General features: G+C 32.6%; 2 protein-coding genes across 2 annotated transcripts; one reads left to right on the forward strand and one right to left on the reverse strand.

Annotated features, from left to right (window-relative positions):
• Positions 1-11616: 11616 nt before the first annotated feature.
• On the forward strand, positions 11617-14029 carry SETH3 (Sugar isomerase (SIS) family protein). Its single transcript, XM_085731081.1, has 3 exons — positions 11617-12357; positions 12701-12924; positions 13491-14029. The coding sequence occupies exons 1-3, from the start codon at positions 11710-11712 to the stop codon at positions 13645-13647; spliced, it is 1029 nt and encodes a 342-aa protein (XP_085587207.1). The 5' UTR covers positions 11617-11709; the 3' UTR covers positions 13648-14029.
• A 722-nt stretch (positions 14030-14751) lies between these two features.
• Positions 14752-21288, reverse strand: LOC146910219 (putative lysine-specific demethylase JMJ16). Its single transcript, XM_085731080.1, has 9 exons — positions 21067-21288; positions 20197-20468; positions 18989-19060; positions 18827-18904; positions 18107-18646; positions 17777-18007; positions 17499-17669; positions 16214-16582; positions 14752-15940 (listed from the first exon to the last, which is right to left on the reverse strand). The coding sequence occupies exons 2-9, from the start codon at positions 20419-20421 to the stop codon at positions 15095-15097; spliced, it is 2532 nt and encodes an 843-aa protein (XP_085587206.1). The 5' UTR covers positions 20422-20468; positions 21067-21288; the 3' UTR covers positions 14752-15094.
• Positions 21289-26132: the final 4844 nt, after the last annotated feature.

Below are 26132 nucleotides of genomic sequence, written 5' to 3' on the forward strand. Positions count from 1 at the left end.
AAGAATTATGAAAAGAGAGAATAATAAATTATAAATGGTAGAGTAAGAAAAGAAATTAAACATTAATTTTTTTTATATTGTAAAACAAGATATAAATTGAACAATATTATATTGAATGGAGATAAATGTAAAATTATTTGTAAATGCTTTTTTAACCCTAAATTTAAATCCATTTGTAAGTAATTTTTTTAGCCCTAAGATAACATCATTAAAAAAAAATGTGTTTAAGAAAAATAATGACATATATTGTGGACAAAGGGAGTTGGTTAGTAAAATTTGTCCGAGTAATTAGCTGTCCGTAAGATTACGTGTGATCCATCCCTGGTGTAATAAGTGTGTAACGTTTTCTCACTTTTTTGCCTCAAAAAGAATAATTTTCCGTAATCTCTCTGGCCATGAAGAGACGCCTAATACACCTATCATATTTGTCAAGCAAAAATAGGACATAGGATATATGCTGTAGCTAGAGATTACCTAAGCTTACGACACTTTTGAAGTGATTATAGTGGGACTTACATACGAGTCTACCACTTGTGATTGTGAAGACATAAAGAATCTATTCCTTCTTGTAATTATTTTGATGGTGTTTGTTTTAAGATATAAAATCTTCATTCAAAAAAATTCCATGGAATACTATGTCCATGAATGTTGTTTTCAGTTGATATGTGATCTTGTCTATAATGTGCTTTGTACTTTTCTATATATGTAACATGTATGTGATTGCAGATTATTAAATACCTTTACTCGAAGAGTTTGATATGTATGCGTATAAATTTGTTTTAGACATGTGTTCAATGATGTGTTATCATGACAATTAACGAATCTATCTATCTATCTATTATATGTAATTGGAGAATTGTGTGCAAACCTTAATGCTCAACCCTATCATTCTATTTGTCTATTTTGCCCTCCTTTTTTGTCACCTCATTCCAATTTTGCCCTCTCAAAAAAACTCTCAATTAGCTTTGCATGTCTATCCATATTCCAACCTCTTAATTATTGATTTTTTTTTTAAGCAAAAAGAGGTGCAGATGGTGAACCAACTGCAACACCCTTAAAATATATAAATAGAAAGAAACAAAAACAAAAAGAGAAGGGGGGCATAGACCAAAACCTTCTCATACAAGAAAAAAGCAAAACAAGAAAAACAAAGCAAAAAAGAAATAAAAAGCAACAAAAAGCCAAAAGATAAGAAGGAAAGAACGAAATCCACTGAAAGAACTCAAATCAAATCGGAGGTCTTCCCTTAGAACGAGTGTTATGAACTTGAAAACCTTTCTGCACATTCTTCTTCTTTTTCTGAGACACCTCAATAAAAGGTTCTTCAATAGCAACAGAGCGGTTCTTCAAGTTGATAGCTGCCTCTCTTTCTTCCTCATCAGTATAAACCTGAGACTCACTTACACCTTTGTCTTTCAAATATGGCCTCAAAATCTCCAAGTCATGAGCGATGTTGGGGTTTAAAACATCTTGGGTAACCATGACATGATTTTTTTTTTCTATACTAAACTTCTATAATAAAAATACATATAAAATATATATCAACGGTATGATGTGTCCAAAAAAAACTAAGCTTGAGTTACAAAAAATTTCACAACTAATTTTTTTTATTTTCAATGGTTTCCTTAAACGAGTGAGTTCAATTTTATTCACATAAACTTCTTACTTGTTAACATACTGTTAAATACCTATTACATAAACTTCTTATTTGTTAACATGCTTTAAAAAAAATATGTGCTTATTTATCCCTAACATAAATTTTGCTAAAAAAAAAATCTCTAACATAAATAAGAAGTTGTTACTTTTGCTCATATTGCATTTGATTATCATAGTTGGTGGTTTAGCCCTTTTGTTTGTTTGAACATCGATTAATTTCTACTTTGGTACGTCTTGTGCTAGATAAAATGTTTTTTTCTTGTTAATTTATTTCATTTTGACTTGTTAATAAATAAATTTGTATTTTCAAATCAAAATTTTTACTAATAGATTCACTAAAAGGAAATGTTCACAAGTGTCTTTAGAGTACTTGATAAAAAATTAAAAGTAAAATTTTATCTTATGATTTGTGTATTCAACATATTGAAATATCAAAAAAATAACTTTTTCTATATAAAAGTCATTAATGATTTTTATTTTTGAATCTTTAACAAATACTTTAAGACTTTGTTTGCGAGTTTAGAGGGGAATGGGTGTGAATGTTCTAAAAAAAATGAATAAGTGGAAGAAATAGAGGACATTGGAAATAGAGGTCTTTGTAGAGTTTATTTTTCTTCAAAATATAAAACTCTCCTCAGTTGAGTAACTAACGGGGTTTGGAAGAGTTTATATGAATTCTTCAAGTTTAACCTATTTTGTTATATTTTTTTTTACTAATGTTATAATATTGTTAAAATTAAAAATATATTAATCATAAACATTAATTTATCACTCACTAAAAAAAATATTCTTTCAAAAAATATGAAAGATTTTTCAATTTTTTCTTATATTTCTCGCTTTGCAAAACTTTTCCTTTCCCTCTTATTCAAACTCTCAAACATAGTCTAAAAACACTTGTTAAGAAGACATTTCTTTAAACAATGCTTTTTAGACATTAATTAATTTGCGAAATTTTTTGAACAAAAATTCAAAAACAACTATTTATCTTTTAAGAAGGAAAAAAAAAAACAAAAACAGACTGTAGACATGTCCCATCGGTTACGTTGTATAGAGTTACTAACAGTGCTTATGTTCTATAGGGCTAACGTAGATTCTGGTTGGGGGGTCCATGTTAACTTAACACGATTCTTCGGTGGAATCCAAACATGCAATGACTTTTTCACCATAAAAAAATGATAATCACTTTTCTTTAAAGAAAAAAATATAATCAACTTATTTTCCGTTATAACAAATTAAATATGACTTTCTTGCAAAGGTAATTTTATCATTTATGTATAATATATAGGAAAAAACTTAGTACAATTCTTTAGGTATTTTTCATATAGTTTTTTAACTAAATTCATCATGATTTCCTTAAATCTATAATTTTCTTAAAGTTTGTTATATCAAATATAGATGTGTTTTTAGTTAATAATCATACGAAAAACACCTAAAAATTTGTACCTAAGTTTTGTCCAATCTTGTCATTTAAATTTTATAGCTAAAATAAAATGTTGCATGCTTGAGAAAAAACAGTTAAATATTTAAACTTTTTAAGAATAGTAAATAATGTTACACCGATTACAGTCATGTGTGCATCAATACACGTGATAAAATAATCATTTATTTTATTGTTATCATATTATATTTTTGGGACAACTATTTCGTGATAATTTTTTAAATCTCTAAAAAAAACTATTTTATGATAATTTTTAGGACAATCTTTCTCTCTCTCTCTTCTTATTAGACAAAAATAATAGATAAAAAAAAAAGCAAAAAAAACAAAAGTATATAAAAATACAAAAGATAAGTTTTTTGAAGAAAAAAATACAAAAGACAGGGTATTCTAAAATAGTTGAACAAATATCATTTATCTTTATTTTATCTTATGCATTAAATATATGCTAAACTTTAGTTTCTTAATTGAAACGTTTAGACCATTCCCAAAGGGGGCCTCAAACTTTTAAGACTTTGCATCTATTAGGTATTTTATTGGGGAGAATTTTGTTTTGGAGTTTTATAAGATCTAATATCTCACAAGACCCTCATATCAAATGAGACTCACACTAGTGTTAAAAAGAAAAATGCTACTTATCCCGAACAAACTTATCCCGATTCTGTCCCGAATGATGTGTATCCACACTATATCTGCATATTACCTTATCTGCTTTTTATTTATTTATTACTCCCTCCGGTCTCAAATATAAGAAAAGATTCCTTTTTTAGGTTCATTGAGTAGTTAATGTATCTAGTCTACATTGTAAAGCAAATACATTAATTATTCAATGAACCTAAAAAAGGAATCTTTTCTTATATTTGAGACCGGAGGGAGTATTTATTTTCACTCTCCTCTCTCTCATCATCCTTTTACCCTCCACCCCAACAACAACAACATCCCTTCTTCTTCTCTCTGCAACTTCCTCTTGTATTCTCCCAAAATTCTCTCTCTCAATTTCCTCTTCTTCCAAATCTCTCTCTCTCTCTCTCTCTCTCTCTCTCTCTCTCTCTCTCTCTCTCTCTCTCTCTCTCTCTCTCTCTCTCTCTCTCTCTCTCTCGGTTTATGCTTCCATGATTTCAAGACTTCTTCAAACAATTGGTATCACCTCCTTCAAAGAGTCACACTACTTATTAATTTTTTCAAGTTTCTGTTTCTCGAAGTTGTATTGTTTTATACTATGTACAAAGAAGCTCAAGAAGCATGGATAGGAACTTGTGTGATACAACAGAACGGTGCAACCTTTTTCATTTTGATTCAAGGAAGAACGGACCAAACTTATTTATCCACTACTTTTTTTTTTTACTTTTTCTATAAAAGAACCAAATAGCGTGTAAAACCACGTTCGTGATATTTCGCGAATTTCCTTTCGCGAGATATAGCAGTCCTGTATTAAAAAAATTAAAATATAATGATGTAAAATTATTGATCATTGACTAATGAGTTCCATTCAAGAAAAATGTGTGAGATGTTGCTTTTGAGGAATTGAATGCTTGTTAAATACTATTAATAAAAAATTATAAATAAATGATATGTACACATGATAAATATTTAAAGGGTTATGATAGAAGACACATTTTATGAAGGTGTCTTTTATCAAGTTACTCTATGAACATTTGTTAAAAGACACCAACTACTTTTTATGAAGGTGTCTTTTATCAAAGTTATAACTAAAAAGTGAAAATCACACCTTGAGGTGTGACTTGATAAAAGACACCACCAAAAGGTGACTTGTAACATAACCCATATTTAAAAACTTAAAAATGAGTGTGCTCTTAAACGTAAAAGCTTCTACAAGTTATTTTGTGGTGAGACCCACTAAGAAATGTCTTGTCATTTCATCATACAATGGTGGCAGGTTAGCATGTGGAACTTGCACTATTTGTATTTTGGATTTGGATGGAATGGGGACAAGAATAAATTTATGGTAAACTAAATTATGCATTGCCATTGATCAATTTTATTTCTTTCGACAATTCAAATTAATTACTCCCTCCGTCCCGGAATATCTGATCCATTTACTAAAAAAAGTGTCCCAAGATAATTGACACATTTCAATTTTCAATACAACTATCATCATTCTCAATACAATATAACTCTAATTAATACTACTTTCATCATTCATAATACAATATATTCCATTTTCCCCTTTATTTATACATTTTTCTTAATCTGTGTGAAAAACCAAATTGGGTCAGATATTCTGAGACGGAGGGAGTAATTGGTATCCTTAATTTTTACTGAATAAATCACCAAATTTATCCCTAACTTTGTAAAGGGCTCTTAAATATATCTTTGAAATTTTGAATATTTAAGAATTTTATGACTCAATCAATTTTTTTTGCATATTAGTCTTTCTAAGAACATTTTAGAGAATAAGTTAACAATGAAAATACAAATCAAATTGATAAGGAATTGTTAGAACATGGGGATATAATTGATAGGAAATTGTTAAATATAGAAACAAAGGTGATATTTTAGCAGAGTTCCAGATTTTTTGAAATGCTCGCAATTTTCGCTATCTAATTAAGAACGTCGCACAGAGTTATACACTAATTTTATGGTTTATATTTGATTTTTATTCAATCTGAGATTATCTTTTCTATCAAAGTCTTTCATACTTGATTGAGACATATCAATATCTTGAAACAAAAATATCAAAGAACTAATTATGGTTATTACACAAATCTCAGATGTTGGATTTATCTTTTTTAAGTGTTTGTTTTGTAATACTACAGAAATTATAGAAGAGCTACATAGTGTTCAGTTTACAAAATTACAATGTCTAAACATAATGTTTGAAAATTCACTTTGTTTCCAAACATGCATGCACATACCGGTTAAGGATGATTCATTGGTGGTATAAATAGATCAAGTATATACTATTTGTGCTCCGACTAGTTTTTACGATTTGTTTAAGAGTTTGGAGGAGATGGAGGTGAGGGTTTTGGAGGATGTGAAATATAAAGAAAAATGAAGAAATCTTTTATATTTTTTCAAAGAGTGTATTTTTAGAGAATGTTAAATTAAAGCTTATAATTAATATATTTTTTATTTTAAGAATATTATAATAACATAGATTAATTTTGAAGGATTCATGTAAATCCTTCAAAACCCCTCAAAACTCTCCTCCCCTCTCATTTTCTTCAACTTGCTCCTTCATTCCAAAAACTTTCCCTCCTTTCTCTTCCAAACTCGCAAACAAAGCTTAAGTTTTTTGATTCATTTTGATCATTGAGTTTCCAATGTTACACTTTTAAGTCTTCTATGTCACTTTTCTGTTGGACCCTATAAAATTTGTTTTACATGGCATGTTGTCATGATACAGACTTAAAAGTATGATCTAACTATCCTTTGAGTCATCCAATAGCAAAATTCATTAAGAATATAGAACATAGTTGCAACAAAGGAACCAAACCCAAGTTTATTTGAGGTGATTGCCTTGTCTTACGACATGGTGCAAACAGGATCTAACCTCATGCACCATCTCAAGAGACATTGCATATCGAAAGATGCACACCCCAATATAAGGCCTCCTATGTTACCTTGGGAACCACCTCGTTCTTACCTCAGGCACAAACAAAGCATCGAAGCGCTCCACAACCTTAAGCAGGTCACCGTCCCAGGAACATCACATCTCATGAAGTTGTCCTCCCTCTCAAAGGTGTAAGATTCGAAGTCACACGATGTCCTACGTGAATAAGATGCATACTCAAGCCAAAAGAATTAAAGCAGGAATAGCTAAATTGAGAAGCATAAGAGGAAACGACCTCGTTCTCCTCCAAAATAAAATAGTTATTGTGGTTATGACAACACCAATAGCTTAAGAGCAAAGATTGGGGACTAATCTTGAGGCCCTCCTAGGAGAAAAAGACATAAAGAAAACACATGTCACACTACTCAACTCCATTTTTCTTGAAATTAACGAAGATCCCATACCGAGATGCTTCCAACTTCTAACCAAGAAAGAATATGATGGTAAATTCGATCCACAAGGGCATGTGATCTTATTCAAGACATCAGTGCTAGGATGAAGATAGAATAGGCCTCAGACACCCTAAAGTGCATGGTGTTCCCTTTCACCTTCAAACGAGCTCCTTTGGTGTGGTTCTCCCACTTACCAATGAGATCTATTAAGACCTTAAAACAATTAGTCAAAATCTTCGTGGCTCGTTTCACTAGGAGTCACATAACTCAAAAGAGTTCAACATGTCTAGTTGAACTAAAGAAAAGGCTGGATGAAACCTTTAGTACATCATAGATCATTTTAAAGATGATACATCCAAGTCAAAGACCTAAATTTAGTTGTAGCACTCCACACACTAATGTCAAGTCTCAAAACAAGATTCTTGGCCGATTCATTAGCAAGGAAACCCTCCAAGACTCTGGATGAGCTTTGCCGAACGACTCAACATCATAGTCTTTTTTCCCTAAATTACATACTTAAGGATGACAAAAAAACAATAACCTTGATATATAATAACCTTGATATATACTAATTTAATATTTTATTTTACAAAATCAATTTTTTTTTGTGGTGGCCGCGGTTCGAACCCCGGACCTTGCATATTTTATGCACTGTCCATACCGACTGAGCTAAGCTCACAAGGACTTTTTTTTTTTGAAGGAAAGCTCACAAGGACTTGCAAAATCAATTTAGTTACAAAATAAATACACTGTAAAATAAATATATTTACCTATAATGATAATATATAAAGGGTTACACCATTTTGAGGTGACTTTTTTCTTCTAGTTTTACCCTTTTTTTTTTTGAAGAATTCTAGTTTTACCCTTTATTTAACTAATTTTATTTTATTTATTATTTTTTATAATATTATTTAATTTTCTAATTTAAAAATAGCTAAACTCTACTATAATATGAAGAACCTCACTTAGAAACACTATTAATTTTTTTTAATATAAAGTCGTACACGCATATAAAATTAACAATAGTTAAACCATATCCACCTAAAAGTACTTTAAATTATTATACTAAAAAATAAAAAAGTTGTCTTACAACGATATGATAGGGAAGAAAAAAAAAATTGAACAAAGGGAAGAAAAGAAACTTGAGGCAATTCATTCCTCCAAGTCTTCTATATAATAGTCTCAAAATATATTAAAATAAGAATAATAGTCTCAAAATATATTAAAATATTTTGCTAAGAAATAACTTAAGAATATACACATTCGTAACACATTTTTTGGTAGTTTAAATAGACCTCACAATTTTTTTTTTTATATTATTTCACATAGTCCAATCATTTAAACAATTTCACTGCATTTTTTAAATATTCATATAACTCATCAAAAACTTTAAAATGGATCACACAAAATCCCACGATGTATCAAAAGAGTATTTGGTTAGCTTTAAAAATAGGTAAATTATATGGTACACCCAAAGATTTGAGTGTATTGGTACACCAAATCAATACATTAATAGTTAAATGTGTTATTTTTTGAAGAGAAAAATTGTTTTCTATCACCTATAATTATAATAATTAAATCTTATTTACCAAAAACGTCGATGAAATAAAATTTAATTTTTCTGAATTTTTAGTACTCATAATATAGAATTTTGATTATTTTTTACAATAAAATGAAAAAAAAAATTAGTATGATTTTTATAAACAATGGAATGATATTTTTTTCTTATGAAATGACATTTTCTAAAATATAAATATCAACAAATGGCTCTTTATCCCATAAAAATAATAGTTAATTTAAAGATTTTTGAAGTAGGTGTACCGGTAAACCTTAATTTACGGGTGTATCGTAGAAGTTCCTTTAAAAATATGTTCTAATTTATTTTTTTAGTGCAATAAAGCATGAAAGAAGCGTTGCCATGCATAGAAACAGCAGTGAAAAAAAAACGGAACTGACTTCAAAGCATAATTATCGATGGAACTCTGACATGGTGCCCTTGGTTTTGTTGAGAAAAACATGTATAATTTTCCTCCTCCGTGAACTTAAAATAGGCACTAGCGGAAACGTGAAATATAAGTGTAATAACACGGAAAATTTTAACGTGGAAAACCTTCTCAATGTGAGAAAGGGAAAAACCATGGGGCCCTTGGGCCTCTTAAAACTTCCACTATAAAGATATTGGGAATACAACAACTTCACATTTAGGTGGATCTCACTACAATATATCTGTCAATTTGTAAAGAACACTCTCACAAATTTGCTCACTATTTCTCCTACAAGGGAAACTCTATACGAGGATTACTTTTCTTTTGAGCAAGGCTCTCTTTCGCTCTTACTTTTTGTTGTTCTTCTCTTGTCTTGTGGTGTGTTGTGATTGCTTGCTCATGGGCATATTTATAGGAGAAGCAAGACAAAGTTGTCTTACATGCATGAAGACCCTTGTCATTTGCATTTCATGCAAAACACCAAATGTCCCTTGCAATGCATGCACCACACCATGTGTCTCTTGCAATGCATGCACTACAACATGTGTTACTCATACACTACATTATGTGTACACCATGCACCACAACATGTGTTACTCATACACTACTCCATGTGTACTTCATGCACCTTGCTACTTGTCATCACATGCAACCTTCCATTTTGTCAATTGTATGTTTGCCATGTGGCAATTGCTGGACCCCACATGTTTGGTGTAGGAACGGTAGAAAACTACAAATATTCATGCTCTAGCATCTATATCCATGTCACTTAATTTGGTGGTATAAATTAACTTCACTCTATATATTATATTACTTCATACTTGTCAATTATTTAAACAATTCAATTACATTTTTTAAATATTCATACAACTCATTCAAAATTTTAAAATGGGTCTAAGTAAGTGTTCTTTTAAATTTACATATCATTTTATTCCAACACAAACATAAGTTATCGTAGTTCAATTGGGGAACAATGACCATTTTGAGAATGCTTTTCAAAACCAAATGTCAATACTTCTATGACACATTATCATTGGTTTTAATCAAGACACCACTAAATTCAACCGATTATCATGCTCTAAGTTCATTGTATAAGGAACCTACAAAAATAATTTTTGTCTTGAAAATATCGGTCAAACACTTGTAAAAGTCACAAGTCATAACTACACAAATTTCTATGTAAGTATTTTTTTAATGCTTAAACAATGTCTTAAGGACATTTGTTAACGGTTTTTTAAAAAAAATAATAATGATAGCAAATCGCACCCATTTATTTGCCAAGTTTTCATCGTCAATAGCATATTAGCCTCCAATCTTCACGTGTGCAACAACAAATACATGATTTTTCATTGTTTACAATGCATTGATAATTTTTGTGGTTCAAATAGCACACAAACCTTTATAAATTTATGTGTTTGATTCATTTGCGATCCACATCACATAACCATGAATATTTATTTAGAATACTTATCTAATAGAAATGAACCATAACTTAATAACACTTTACTAAAACATGAAGAACCTTCTTTCAAACAAAAAAAAACATGAAGAAACCCAATTTGTTCAGGGTTTATGTTAATGTTACAATGTGTGATTTAAATGATCAAATTAATGGTTGTCTCAATTACAGAAACACGAGAATGATAGTCGGTGTAAAGTATTGTCGTCTATCAATTAACTATAGATAAATGGATCTTGTTCATCCAAATAAAACTACGAATCAATGACAATGTGAAGAGAACACGAAAATGATGATACAGATCAACGACAATGTGGAAAGGACACATAAATGATGATTAATGTTGAGTATCATCGTTTTATCTAAAATCAAATGGTTCATATAATACGATATAAAATATCCCACTAGGCATGGCAATGGGGCGGGGTGGGGACGGGTTTTACATTCCCCGTCCCCATACCCGATTCTCATATACTTACCCGTTACCCTACCCATACCCAACGGGGATGAGAAATTGAACCCCATCCCCGTCCTCAATGGGTTCGGGTATCCCCGCCCCATCCCCGTCCCCACATTGAATATTTCTTTAAATAAAAAATAGAAGTTTTTTGCAACCCCTAGAGAAATATCGTAATACATTATCCATCAATATGCTCACTTTAACATTTGTTAGACCGATTGATTTAGTTGCTCCTTTAAATATCAATGGTAGTTTTTATAACACGACAATTATTAAACAAAATAACATGACATATCAACATAAAGTACTTTTCTGCATTCGGGACGAGTTTGGGTATGGGTTCGGGGTGGGTACCTATATACCTGTTACCCGTCCCATACCCGTGTTTTGAAATCGGGGAAAACCCAAACCCATACCCAAACCCAGTCAAAACGGGGAAAACCCGTCAAATTGGGTTTGGTTCGGGTGGGTCACCATGGGTATGGGTTTTGTTGTCATGCCTATATCCCACAAACAACCTTTGAGATTTAACGGATGAGATGACATGAGATGTACAACTAGTTGTCCTAGCGAATCCAATTCCCCGCCACCGACACCAGGTTCCATCTTTACCGCGTAAATTGACAAAACTCCAACTTCACCCATTAATGCAATGCAACTATATTCTGCAAACACAACAAAGTATCTTCCATTCTTTCGTTTTCTCACATAATCTCAGAACAACTCTACTCTCTCTAAAATCTCTAAAATGGGTTCTCTCCCACATTGTCCAAACGGTGTTTCTCCCAAACAAAGCCTTAACGATCTAATTGACGAAACCACCCTCACTGATCTCTTCAAATCCCAACAAAACCATCTCAATTTCTTCTTCGATCGCATCGACCATTCCCAAACCCTATCCTTCACCCGCGCTCTTCTCAACACCACCGGCACCGTCTTCTTCACCGGCGTCGGCAAATCCGGCTTCGTCGCTCACAAAATCTCACAAACACTCGTCTCCCTTGGAATCCGCGCCTCCTTCCTCTCCCCCGTCGATGCTCTTCACGGCGACATCGGAATCCTCTCCGATCGCGATGTTCTCGTTCTTCTCAGCAAATCCGGCGCCACCGAGGAGCTTCTGCGGCTTGTTCCTTGCGCTAGAGCGAAAGGCGCGCGTTTAATCGCTGTTACATCTGTTGAAGGGAACGCGCTTTCGGCGGTGTGTGATATGACCGTGCATTTGCCGTTGGAGAGAGAGTTATGTCCTTTTAACCTTGCGCCGGTTACTTCTACGGCGATTCAAATGGTTTTTGGTGATACTGTTGCTATTGCGCTTATGGCGGCACGGAATCTTACCAAGGATGAGTATGCTGCTAATCATCCCGCTGGGAAAATCGGCAAGAGCCTCATCTTTAAGGTCTGCATTTCTCTTTCGTTTAAGTTTTTATGTTTTGTGATCAAATTGAAATAACAGAATCTGCATTTCGTAGAAATCATGGCGAATTGTGATGATTGTTTGAGATCTAGTAATTATTGTTCTGGATTGAGATTTAGATTAGTTAATTAATCGGGTTAATTAGGTTTTAGTGAAAAGAATTTAGAACATTTGCGATCGCAATGTAGTTATAGATCTCTAAAATTGTGGTTGTGGATCAGGATTTAGTACTTTTCTATTAGTGGATTATTTGAATCAATTAGGTTTTCAGTAAAATTAATTTGTGAATGAGATGTAATTTGGTTATGATTGTGTATGTGTGCAGGTAAGAGATGTGATGAAGAAGGATGAGGAACTTCCTATTTGCAGAGAATCGGATTTGATTATGGATCAGCTTGTGGAGCTGACAAGTAAAGGATGTGGATGTTTGCTTGTTATAGATGACAATCGTCGTCTGATTGGAACATTTACCGATGGTGATCTGCGTCGTACACTCAAAGCTAGTGGTGAAGCCATTTTCAAGCTGACTGTGGGTAAAATGTGCAACAGGTAACAACACAGATCTGCAGAAGCATTTCGACTATAAAACCTTAATCATCATTTTCCTGTCATAATTGTTCAAACTCAATAGTGTAGTCTGTAGTTTCTGCACACTCTAATATAGGGAGTTAATTAGAATTTATACTAGATTTGTGTTTTGTTTGCGGACATTAGAACTGTATGATTTTGCCTCTGTTAAAACCAGTGTTCTCAAATAGCTGCTATAGCAGGGTTATAGCATAGCAGAATTTGAACAACTTGCGTTTTGCATTACACCATTTAGTACAAAGTGTTGTCAATTGCTGCTCTATAGCGTAGTGAAGTTTGGACTAGTCGCAGTTTTTTGCAATCCGAGATTGACTACACTGGTCAAAACTTGATTCTATTAATAAAAATTAAGTGTTTGGTTAATGTTAAGAATGGAATCATTGATTATGGGAAATCATGTAAATTCAAACTCAATTTTAGCCAAATAATTAATATGTATGTGATGCTTGATCCAATAAAGGTCTATGGATACAAACATATGGATGTAATAATATATTGATGTTAAACCTTTGTTTTTGGGATGTCAGGAATCCGAGAACTATTGGTCCAGATGCTATGGCAGTGGATGCCATGAAGAAGATGGAAGCACCTCCATCACCAGTTCAGTTTTTGCCTGTGATAGATGATGACAATGTTGTGATTGGGATTGTCACGTTGCATGGTTTGGTTTCAGCTGGGTTGTGATTAATTCGGGTTAATGTTGCATGGTTTGGTTTCAGCTGGGTTGTGATTAATTCGGGTTAATCTGAAGAGTTTGTTGTACTATTCGTTCATTGAATCATTCTTTCTAGTTCTAGCTATTAGCATTTGAATCCGCCCTATTCCGAGCTTGTTTTACTGTCAATAGGATTTTTTTCATCTTATTTTTGGTCCAAAAGGATGCAAATTATTTGATGCTATGCCTGGCTTTTTACTGGTCATCCGTGCGTCTATTATTGAAGTACTTTCAGGAAGTAAGATATGTTTTTTTTTTTTTTTTTTTGAGAGAGGAAGTAAGATATTGTTGTAACTGAAGATTTGTATATTATTAATTTATCCCTGTATATATTAGTCTGAATTTGAATTACAGGCTTTCAATTCTTTTTAACATATTGTAATACAAGGTTACAAAAACATGTGTTGTACGAGAATCAAATCTAATGAAAATAATGCGATCTAGAAAATGAATGTTTAGTTGCTAACGATTCAGCACATAAAGAAATTAGTTTGAAGTACTTGAAATATGAACTTCAATGACCACTTTAAAGAAGAAGAAAAAAAGTGCAGCTTCGATACATATCAATAATTCAGCTTTGGCCTCTTTACTATTTATGCTCCCTCCGGTGTCTCATTTGTAAGCAAAGATATTTTTTTTTAGATTCATTAAATAATTGATGTATTTTGTTTATAATATAAAGCAGAGACATTAATTATCCAATAGATTAGAAAAATAAATCTTTGTTTATATATGAGATGGAGTAAGTTTTTTATTATTGTTATTATGTTATAATATGAACAGATTAACAAATAGATTATTTTCTTGAGAAAAATAAAACCAAGTTTGATCTATAGTTGCCAACAATTGAGCTCACTTCACCGTTTAAAATACTTCAAATTTGAACTTTTATGGCCAATTTTAAAAACAAAGTGTAACTTCACTAATACGAAAAAATTAACGAATATATTTTTCTCTTGAGAAAAATAAAACATCATGACACGCACAAAGACCCTAATGACTTGCTCCGGCTTCTAATACATTATTTAAAGATCAAAGAAAGTATAACTCATTACAAGGAAAAAGAGAGCACATTCTAATAAGTTTTCACTTTCATCAATCTAAAGTTATTCAACTATTTCCACATTCTAACGGGGAAGAAACAACAATGGACCTGGAATACAATTGGCTCACAGAAGCAGAACTGGTATAAGGCGTAAGCTGTAAAGTACAGGATTCAGGCCTCCCAAAATAAATTGTTTCTAACATGCATATTAGGTGTCATGTTTTGTTAAGAACAGTGAGTACAAGGTCTCACCAACGAAAAAGATATACTAATTAGTATAATTTAATAACATTAAAATAAAATAAAATTATTAGCAATAAACCTAGAGAGGACATTATAAAAAGTAAAAACTTTCTTTCTGGATTAGATTTCTAGTCCTCATCGGATTCTGAAGAACTAGATGAAACATCAATCCAAATGTTCTCTTGTAGTAAAGACAAGAAACGTGAGCCTGGAGTTGATGAAGAAACTTCAGAAACTTTTGGGTCTCCTACTTTCTTTGAAATTGTGAGCTTATCCCCAATTGCCTTGCTATCAGGTTTGATCCCAGCAGAATTACTTCCTTTACCAATGCTTGTTGCAGCAGATTTGGGCCCCACCATTTTCTCTTTAGCTTTGACCTCATTTGATATTGCTGAATGAAGTAAAGTTGTGTTCTTTTTTGGGTGAATGGCGTACGGACTACTGTGAGTACTACTAGGGATCCGCTTGGCTTGGGAGGCCATTTCGCTCTGTTTCTCCACCAAAGAATTTGGTGTTGCCTGCGATTTACGCTGTTTCCACTTGTTGTATGCATCGCGCGCCGACTGTAATATAGGTTCTTTTATCGAGTCTTCTGAATCATTTACTTTTTCTGGGGTTTGTTTTGATTTCTGGGAGGCAACTGGGCGCACAGTTAAACCAAGATCTTCTTTGGCCCATTTATAGACTGCACTTAGTTTTCCATCCAAAGCTTGATGAAGAACCTCCAATTCACTGATTTCATAACGGTAAAGGAGAATTCTGCCTGTCCAAGGACAAGAACAAAGCTGTTTTGCATGATCAAGACACACAAACTTGTCATCGGAGCACGGACAACCAACAGCAGACAGGAATAAATCACGCAGACATATGCTACATTCCCTTTTACAACTGGCAGTGAAGTTTTCATCCATCTTTTGTGACTTCAAAGAAGTGGAAATAAATTTCCTCTTCAAACTTTCACTCCTGATACGAGACTACACAGAGGAAACAAACATAATTAGTATGCATAGGGTATTCAACATGAGAGGCAAAATGTAAAGCCAGATCCATACGCAAGAATGAAAATAAAAGAGGAAGAGAACCTTCAGAGCTGTCTTTTATTATTAAAAAACTAAATATTTGTGCCACTATTTCTTCATTTTCATTCATCAAGATGAATGGTTGAATATTTGTGAAAAACTAACATGATTTGTGACTGACTAATAAATGATGTCATCGAATCTAGGATTTAGGACTGAAGTACGTACATTAAAAGCTTTTGTCAAGATCCCATTTCTTTGATAGGCATCTTTACATGTTATGTTGTCGGGTGTGCTCTTCATACATATATCGGTTTCCCATCGGGTCCTCACAGCTTCCCTAGCTGCTCCCAGTAACAGCTTGTCGTATGAAATTAAAGTTTTTCTCTTCTGTTCACTATATAGGTCTACAACATTCTGTCCATGAAGCAACCACTCAAGAGGAGCAAAACTTGCTGCCTCAGAACAGTTGAAACCACAATCAAATCCTGAATGATATGTTCCAGGAAAGACAAGAACAAACTCACGAGGATACTGAATACACCGATACACTGGTATACCCTCTCCCTTCAATACTGAGCAGGATAACTGCATAACCTGTACCAGATATTCAAACTAAGAATCAATTTATCAAATAAATAATGTTTCCCTTGTGTACTAAAAGAACTGTAGACCTCTTATATTTCATGTCATTACCCACACATAGAATTGAGTGCGTTGAAGAATATTTTCTATTTCTGCTCTCTGTTGGATATTGATGGCTATAACATTAAACGTTACATCAACAGAGCCAAAAGAATAAATACAACCAAAGAATATTGGAAGCTGAAGTAAAGGAGTTTAAGCTTTTTACTGAAGCGGGTCTTGTAAATGAACATGGCATTGTGCAAGGCATTACCAGGGTCAAACAATGAGCAGAAGGTTCGGTTTACATATGCATGAGGGTTAAAAAAACCTTAACAAGATGCCATTACATCTAAAGTTTAATACTATAAATAAGGCTGAGCTAAATATGCTTCAGAACCCACAAATAAAATTCCTCTTAGATAAACCTATGCTTCCTTTTTTGAGTGCTCATTGCCCAGTTGAGTTTCAGTTGATGAAACAAAAGAACATATAATTATCATTCCTTCAAATTTGGGAATCAACTACTTACAAAAGGTAACAAGAAAAATATAAAACAAAAAGCAGTGTGTATGACAATGAAACTTCTAAAATCCAAATTCATGAAAAATTATGGCATTAAAACATGGATGATTGAGAAACAAGTTCCAGAAATAGTAATAGTTGGGACATAATGACTGAAAGGGTAAAACTAGTATATGAATAGTCCAACAGAGTCGGAATCCATCTAATCAATGATATGATATTTGACAAAATAGCATGCACAGATTCACATTGAAAGGCTTAATTTATCTTAAATATAAAAAAACAAATGGGTGTTTAGCATACACCACTGTCACTTTTCAATGATAAAACAATTCTTAAATGCAAGAAGCAATCATATTCTTACCAGATTATCATGCATATCTGGCTGTCCTGCATACATATCTCGCACTCCAACGAGATACTTCTTCCAAATTGTTTCAAAGTCAACAGAACATCTTCCTGGGACACCATACCATACTTTGGGTTCACCCAAATGCATGTAATATAATGAGTATAATTGGTGCTCTTCAACTTTCTGTTTTGTCAAATGATTATAAAGGATAGTAATCAGGAGATTCAATAGGAAAGAAACAAAGATGAGATGAACATGCAAGTATAATGCAATAAATCAAATGGCATTACCCATCTGAGTGGTGAAAAGCACATTCCCACATGTACCCTAGGGGAAAATTTCTGTGCAGCTTCAGGGCTTTCAAAGGAAAGAAGGGAACCTGGGAGTGAACGCATATTATTTAAGTTCCATCCAGATTTCAAATATTCAGGATAAGTGCATGCCTTCAGAGGATCAGAAATCGCTGGAATTGGAAATCCACTGCTAAAATCTCCAGCCTCCAAAGTGTCACAGCAGAGAACCTAGAACAATGTGGCAGAATTACATAATATTTTCACAACTTATCAAGGACTAAAATTATAGAAGGCATCACATGTTTCACTTATATTTCATCAATATACCTCAATTTCATCAGTTGGATTTTGAGCAATTCGTCCGTATTCACCCTCAATATTCTCAACAGATGGCTCCCATTGCTGTTGATGTCTGGCTGAATTTTTACCAGAACCCATAATCTTATTCTTATCCTTATAGTTGAAGTACTGGATCTTGAATTCATCTGCCAATTTCTTAAAAGTTTTGAGACTGAATTTAGGACCAGGCTCAGGCTCCTTGTCACAGTCTTTAACCTTCCCATTATTAGTTGAAGTACTTTTAGGACCAGGCTCAGGCTCGGGCTCCTTGTCCGTGGCTACTTTCATCACTTTTCTTCTCTTGGTTTCTGTAGTATCATGAGAGCTAGTCATAACTTCCGGTGCATACTGAACTTGGTGCCCATCAATTCGCTGAATTTGAGCAATAAATTCAGAGTTCTCCCATACATTCTTTTTTTCAAGAGTACATGGCGGTTTCCAGCTAGTAGGAGGGACAATACGGCAAATTCCATAAGGTTCTGCTTCGGAACGTATGCTTGCGATATAGTTAATCGTGTCTTTGAATTCCTGCATCATGTATACAACCATATGAATCCACATTATTTAAGTTTCTTTGAGTGCCTTGATAATGTATTCAATTGTATTCTATAAACTCGACATATGAATCCACATTTGATGACATAAATCAAGAGATACACATGAAAAAACATGAGTGAATACATGCTATCACGCTTAAGTGGTAGGTACCTCTTCTGTTGGACGGAAAATAGGAGCTTCTTCCAGAACTTCTCTTCTTGCATCCTCAGGACGCCACCTTGCTGTTACCTGGTTCCAGATTTATATAAATAAACAACCAAAAGTGGTCATCTCTATAGTAATATGGAAAGTTCAGGTGAGAGACATGTCTACCTTAAAACAATTACTGCATTTTGGACATCCATATTTGGTCCCTTTTGGAAGAGAACACTTTGTAGGGGGTTTCTGGAAAAAAAAGAAGTTTAAATCCATAGTTATTTTGCCTTCATACTCAAAACAAACCAGTCATCAAGGGTTTAAAGGTTCTAACTTGTAAGAAAAAGAAAGAAAATACAGCAAAGCAGTTGATAGCAGAGAAAGAATTAGTACTCTTTGAATTTGGATTCTTAATTTTATTTAACACGGAACAGGTTTCTTACATTTATAGTGTAGCCTGAATGCAGTTATCTTTAACTGTTCCTATCTAACTTCTAAGTTCTTACAGATTACCGACTCTGCTTAAAGAGACATGATTCTGAGCTGTCACCTGACAACGCTCTTAGACTAACTTAAATGCCGTCAAACATAACTGGACATATAGTCTAACAATCATGAGATCGTTCACACAAAAAACACATAAAAGTTTGCTACGGGCTATCTAAAGCGTAAATCATAATTGTAATACTCCCTCCATCCCAAATTATAAGTCGCTTTGGGAAAGAAAAAAATTGTCCCAAATTATATGTCGTTCAATATTACTTTTTCTATTATACCCTTAACTATTTATTACTTTCTCTTATTTCAACTCTTTAATTTATCTTTCCCATACCATTTATTAAGGACAATTTCGTAAAACAAGTCATAATATCTTTTTCCCATAGAGTTAATTGCATTTCATAATACACGTGAAATGACCAAAACAACTTATAATTAGGGACGGAGGGAGTAATATCTAAGTGTGTATTCTATCGGTAGCAGTAATTAGATATTTATTCAAACCAAATTCTTGAAAAAATATATGAGTAGTTCTGCAATCCTATGCCAGATCACCAGACACATCACACAAGCACATATGCAGATTATACACACTATTTGTATGCAAGTCAGGTCTTAATAACAATGTAAAACTTGAAAAAGAAGATAAAATAAAAGCAGAAAGATTCTATTTCAATAGTTTTTAGTTTCCCACCGCCTGAGGACATATCAATTGTTAAGGTGTCTTGGTCATCAATGAAAATCATCACTAAAACAGAAGCAACACTGATTTTTCAAAAGGACAAGATCATTAAAATTTGGTCATATTGCCGTACTTTTGCTAATGCATCTCATTTCAGACTCAATATTCTGGGATATAATCATTAACCAAAAAAATTGAAAATTACCAATTTAGTCATAGGAGGATGCTCAGTGCGAGATTCCTCAGTTTTACACTTGCTCTGGTCGGATATTATCCATGGCCGTAGTGCACAAATCTGTTTATTAGAAGTATTGCCATCCATCTCAGGTTTAGTCGATGTGGGGATTGGGTCCGACTTAACATTGTCATCCTTTTTTAGATAAAAAGATGTTAGGGATGCAAAACCAGGCGGAATCGAGGAAAATCTCATCTTCTTGATTTTGTAAAAGATACTTTCTTAGTCAGCTTCCATCATCGCTGTAGCAAAAGCCAATCAAATATGATATTAAAAAATAATCAAAACAATCTTCGCACTAAAAATACCATAAACATAAAATGAATAACAGAAGCAACATAAACAAAAATTCACATAATGACTTGACAAATTAGAAAATAAACATTATTAGAGCTACAGATATATCAGTTATCCCTTCTTGAGCTTATTTTAGTAAATGATACTAATTTTACCATAACTAATAATTTCATTAAGAACCATGCACAACACAACACAGATGTGACACTTAACATGAACGGAGGGAGTAATAATTATCTATGAATATCAGGGTGAATTACTAAGTGTATGTTTGATCCCACATTCTAAAAGTTATTTTTACTCTCAAATTTATTACTCAACTCACTCTTAAGTGTTCAAGTATAGTAAATTACTTGACATTCAACTCAATTTTAACCGAAATCAATTTTACAAAAATCAATTTATTAAAAAATCAATTTTTGTCGCAGCATAATTGAAAAGAAAAGTACTTAGCACTAGCATACACAAGAAAAATGTGGAATGATTTAATGAAAATAGTAGTAAATAGGAAAGAATTTCCAAGAACTAAATTTAGTATCCTACCTGTGTTGTCAATGTCGGTGCAGAAGCGAAGCTCTGAACTGCTGCGACGCGGTTATCTGCGGCGTTGCCCTGGAAAACCTTAAGGGCAGACGTTGTCACTGTATGTGTTGGTGGACGGACGGAGGAGGAACACTTGCCGCGATTTCCGGCTAGTTTAGTTCGGTGAGACTTCGTTTTTTTTGTGTGGAGCTGCTGTTGTCTAAATTTGATGGGCCTCTTCTTGGAAAACAAAGTGTCAATTTGATATTTAGGCTCTGCTTGGTAAAATTAGCTAATAGCTGATAGCTTTTAGCTGATAAGTTAGCTGATAAGCTAGTTGAAGTGTTTGGTAAAATTAGCTGATAGCTTTTGCTTTGAATAATAAGGGTAAATATGGAAGAAAAAATGAGAAGCTAAAAGCTATAAGCTCAAAAGCTACTTGAAGTAGCTTCTGAAAAATAGCTTATAAGCTCCTGAAATAAGCTATAAGCTCGTTGTACCAAACAGAGCTTTTGTGTTACCAAACAAAGCTTTTTTTGTCAAATGAGCTTATAAGCTAAAAGCCCTTTTTGGTGGTTTACCAAACAGAGCCTTACTATACGTAGATGTGAGGACACATCCGTCATTTTCCATCTCTGAATAATAACTACAATCATCTCTCAATATAACGAAATTATAAAATAATCTTTCATCGTATATTTGATGGTCAAAATAGTTTTTAATGGTAGAATGTTTCCTTTTAACGACATGACCTTGAAGTTTTTGGAGAGATGAAGCGTGGTGGGCTAAAATAACGAGTAGGCAAGAAGATGTAAACATTTATGGATCTTGTAGGGTCTTTCCTAGAGTTTTACAGGGCTTAGGCATAATATGGACAAGGGCCCCTTATATAATACATCATAATTTTTTTTAGTTCATCGTTGTGATTTTATGTCTTCATTTTGTTTTTTCCCGCTTTTTACTAACAAAAAAAAAGATGAGTGGGCCACATGATCCTAAATGCGTCACACACCGGTTTCATGATCATGAATGTGTCTTGCATGATTTTGCATTATAAAATTCAATTTTGCAATCATTTTAATCAATTCAAGAAAGTTGACAGAAAGGACTAAAACTAGGAACGGAGCAAAACATAAGGGACCAAATTGGTACATATAAGTTAACGTTTTTTTTGAGAGAAACTACCAGAAAGGACTAAAACTAGTAACGAAGCAAAACATAGGGAACCAAATTCGTACAAATTATAGTTAGGGGACCAAATTGAGACAATCAATGAAGTTAAGTGACCGGGTGATTGAATAAGCCAAAAAGTTATTATTACTTTTTTTTAAGGAAAAAGTTATTACTTTTAGTTGTTTAAACACTATCTCAAAGACATTTATTAGCATTTTCTTTGTTTTTAATGTCTTATCAGATTTTACCTTGTTCACTTGTATGACGGAATATTTAGTCCCCTAATGTTTTTTTAAAAAGTCATCTTAAATTTACCCTCAGTCATAGATTCATAGCCTTAATTATTGGGGAATCATATTTGAACAGTTATTTCTACAAAACTTTTTTGACAATCTTTTTTTCTCTTTTCTAATTTGATAAAAGAATTAAAGAGAGAAAGAATGATAGAAAATAAGAATAATAAGAGTCTGAAAGAGAAGGTTGTCACAAAAGTTGTTAAAAAATGGTTATACAAATATCATTTCTTCAATTAGTTGTGCCGATTTCATATTCTAGTGCTTATCAACTCAAAGGTAGCTATTACCTTTGAAGCAATGACAAATGCTAATAGTTAGTCTCTTACACTGATATTTACTTTGTCCATGTCCGAACCCAAACCTCAAACTCTTTTTCGCTTAGCTCAAATTAGTTGAGCTACCCAATACCACATCCTTTGAAGCTTCAATTATATTTATAAATGAAATTTCAACATGAAGAATGGTTTTAGAAATAAAAGGATGGAAATTAAATAATTTGTAGACACTCCAATAGGTGTATACACCTTAGGAGATAAGATGATGAAACAACAATACGATAAATGTGATATAAAGAGATAAATAAAAGAAATTAAGATATTAAACGAGTATTTTTAAAAATTTAGGTGTTAAGATATCATTATTATGATTGTGATCTGTGAGGAATGGAAGAATTTTTTTCACCTGATCAGCCCATGGTGCAGCCGGACACCATGTCAATAAGTGTGCCGACAAATAACTAAACACAAAATGCGTTAGAAATAATTCAAGAACCACATGCTATGAATTTCATTGATTAATCAAAGTTTCTACCTACAGATAATGAAAAGTAAGGAGAGACAAACCAATAATATTTAACAAGCTTTGCGTGTCTCCTTTTATCTCAAGAGAAATGTTAACGAGTGCCTCCGGGACACTCTTTAAGCACTTTAAATAGAAAGTTGTTAAAATATCAGTACTCTTCGTGTTTTATCTTAGATATATTAAATTTACTAATTTATCTTAGATATATTAAATTTACTAATGAAAACCCGAACATCACGCATCATATAATATAATAGTCCAAAAAGTGTATGAGAATGCTACTGGATTCTTATAAAATTAGATTCTCTACAACTGCAGACTGCAGTATGCTGCTGGATTCTTTGGTTACCTACATTTCGTGCAAGATTTATGTACACTTTTTGTCATTTTCAATTTTATCACCCATTGAATCTATGTTTTCCAATTTCCATGCATGCAGTTCATTAAATGCAAATTACATACACAATATATTTATTTTGAGCAATGCTATTTATCAAGAAAGATTTTATCAAGAAATTGTCCCGAAATTAATGCTAGCCAATAAAATCTCAGTCTGGCCGGAAATCATGGGGTGGTGGGTGTTATATATTTTTTTTTATGAAACTTTAATAAATAAGATTAAAATCTAAGGATGATTATTCTGCCATGTCATTCTTGAATTCATCAAGAAAATCCACACTTGATATCTAGCATTTTCCATTTATTTTACTCTAAGTTAGAAATATCAAATTAGACATCTAATCATGCTTGTTAAAATGCATGAATAGACGGAAGATTCCCCATTGAAAATGATAGGAGGGGAAGCGAGGTTGCATAGGTCAAAAGTGATGACTCAAATCACTTATCAAACTTTTGGATTCTTGAATGCATGCATGCTTCTTGGGTGGTCCTGGTTGTGGGTCGAAGGGGCAACAACTCATAACATTATTTTTTTAAGGGCATCAAAATTATTATTTTTACTTAATTAGTAGTTAATATTATATAGATATATTTTTTTAACTCGTTTTGATTAATTCTCATCACTTGTCGTCATTCCGGTCAGCTATGGATGCAAATTTGGTGATCTCTCTTCGGTTGATACTTATCTCAAGATCATTTTCACCAGTTCGGTCATTTAGGAGGGTTTCCTCGACAAACTCGTCATTTTCTGAAACTTATCTAGTTCATTTGTGCTTGAAAGATTTGGAAAGAAATAAATAATCAGATTTTCAATAGCAAAATCTTGTCTTTACATCAGTTGCTCGATCAAGTTAAGTTGCTTTCTTTTACTTGGCTTAGGACTAAAATGATCAATTTCGCCAACACCTACCATGAGTGGTGGCAACATCCTTTATTTTGTATGGACATCTATTTGTAATTACTTTTGCTATTTTGCGGAAGCTTGCCTTTGATTTCGGCTTTGTTGTCTTTGTACTAACTCTAGTTGATCTCCTCTAGCACACCTTGGGCGGCGGCGCGGGGGTGAATATTTTACAACTTAAAATATAAGAAAAAAGACATTTAAATAATTAAAAAGGTATAAATTTATTGATTCTCCTAAGACTTAAAAAAGCTTAGGACCGGCCCTGCATCCTTCCGATGTACGTGCTTAATATTACTATTAGTCTTATCTATTTTTTCTTGGACAAATTAAGACATCTATCTATCATCATACCTATGATCTAAATAATTTATTTATATCTATCTATCATCAATCAATAAAATAAAAATTGACCCCGCTATTGATAGTTGTCGTACACGTGGCAAGTTAATAATAATATACATCATTAATTAAATGTATTTAAAATGTTGATTTTTGTTTATAATAATGATCGTAGGGTGTATAAATTATGTATAAACTAGACTCCGCGTTCTCTTCTTTGCTACTTCTGGCTATCAACAATTCATCCGTATATAGACATATTATAACCGAGAGATTTCTGATTTCTTCACATAAATTTGATATCCAACTTAACATTTTTTGAACTACAGTTGCATTAGAAATGTTCTCTAAAAATATATTTTATCTCCTCATAAAATTTCGACTAACTTTATCATTATTTCTATTGAAGAAAACCATTTCTTTTTAACTCCTCATAAAATTTCGACTAACTTTGTCAAGAATTTTTTTTGGTACAAACGAACATCGTCATTATTTCCACCTTTCATTGAAACCAAACATTCTAAGTAAATTTCCCTAAAAAAAAAAAAAAAAACCTTCTAAGCAGATAATTCAGAAACCTCCAATCAATTGAGTCATAAACATTCTCAAAATAAACTCTTGAGATTGTTCCTTACATGCCCTTCTTGCATAATCAATTCATTTAATTATGACTAGACCGCTACTACATTGTGAGTATTTTGTTAGAGTTCGATATGTTTATTTTAGTCTTCCATAATGTGTTGTTGCACAACTTAATATTCTAGTGTTGTAATTAGATTATACAACCCCTTGTACTCCCTATATATATATAATTTTTTTAAAGGAAAATCTTTTTCTGGTTAAAAAAACAATATAGTTCATATATACCGACAGTACAATCACAATTGATTTTTTTTTGGAAAGAAACCACAGTTGATGAATCGCTAAAAAAAATTGTGACTTTAATCATACTTATATTAAATTTTAGACAAATGATGATATGTAATTGATTTTTTTATCTGAGGGATGATATGTTTATACAAAAAATCTAAGAGTGTATCTAAAATCTAAAATTTAATATAAATACTCATCTTTTTTTTTTTTTTGTTGAGGAAATATAAAAACTCATCTTAAATAACTATCCATGTGAAATTTAGTCTCGCATGGGCATACGACTTGTTTGTCTGTGCTACTCC

Source organism: Medicago sativa, chromosome 7 (genome assembly GCF_051527215.1).
Source record: "Medicago sativa cultivar Bolivia chromosome 7, Bolivia_mono, whole genome shotgun sequence".
Taxonomy (NCBI): domain Eukaryota; kingdom Viridiplantae; phylum Streptophyta; class Magnoliopsida; order Fabales; family Fabaceae; genus Medicago; species Medicago sativa.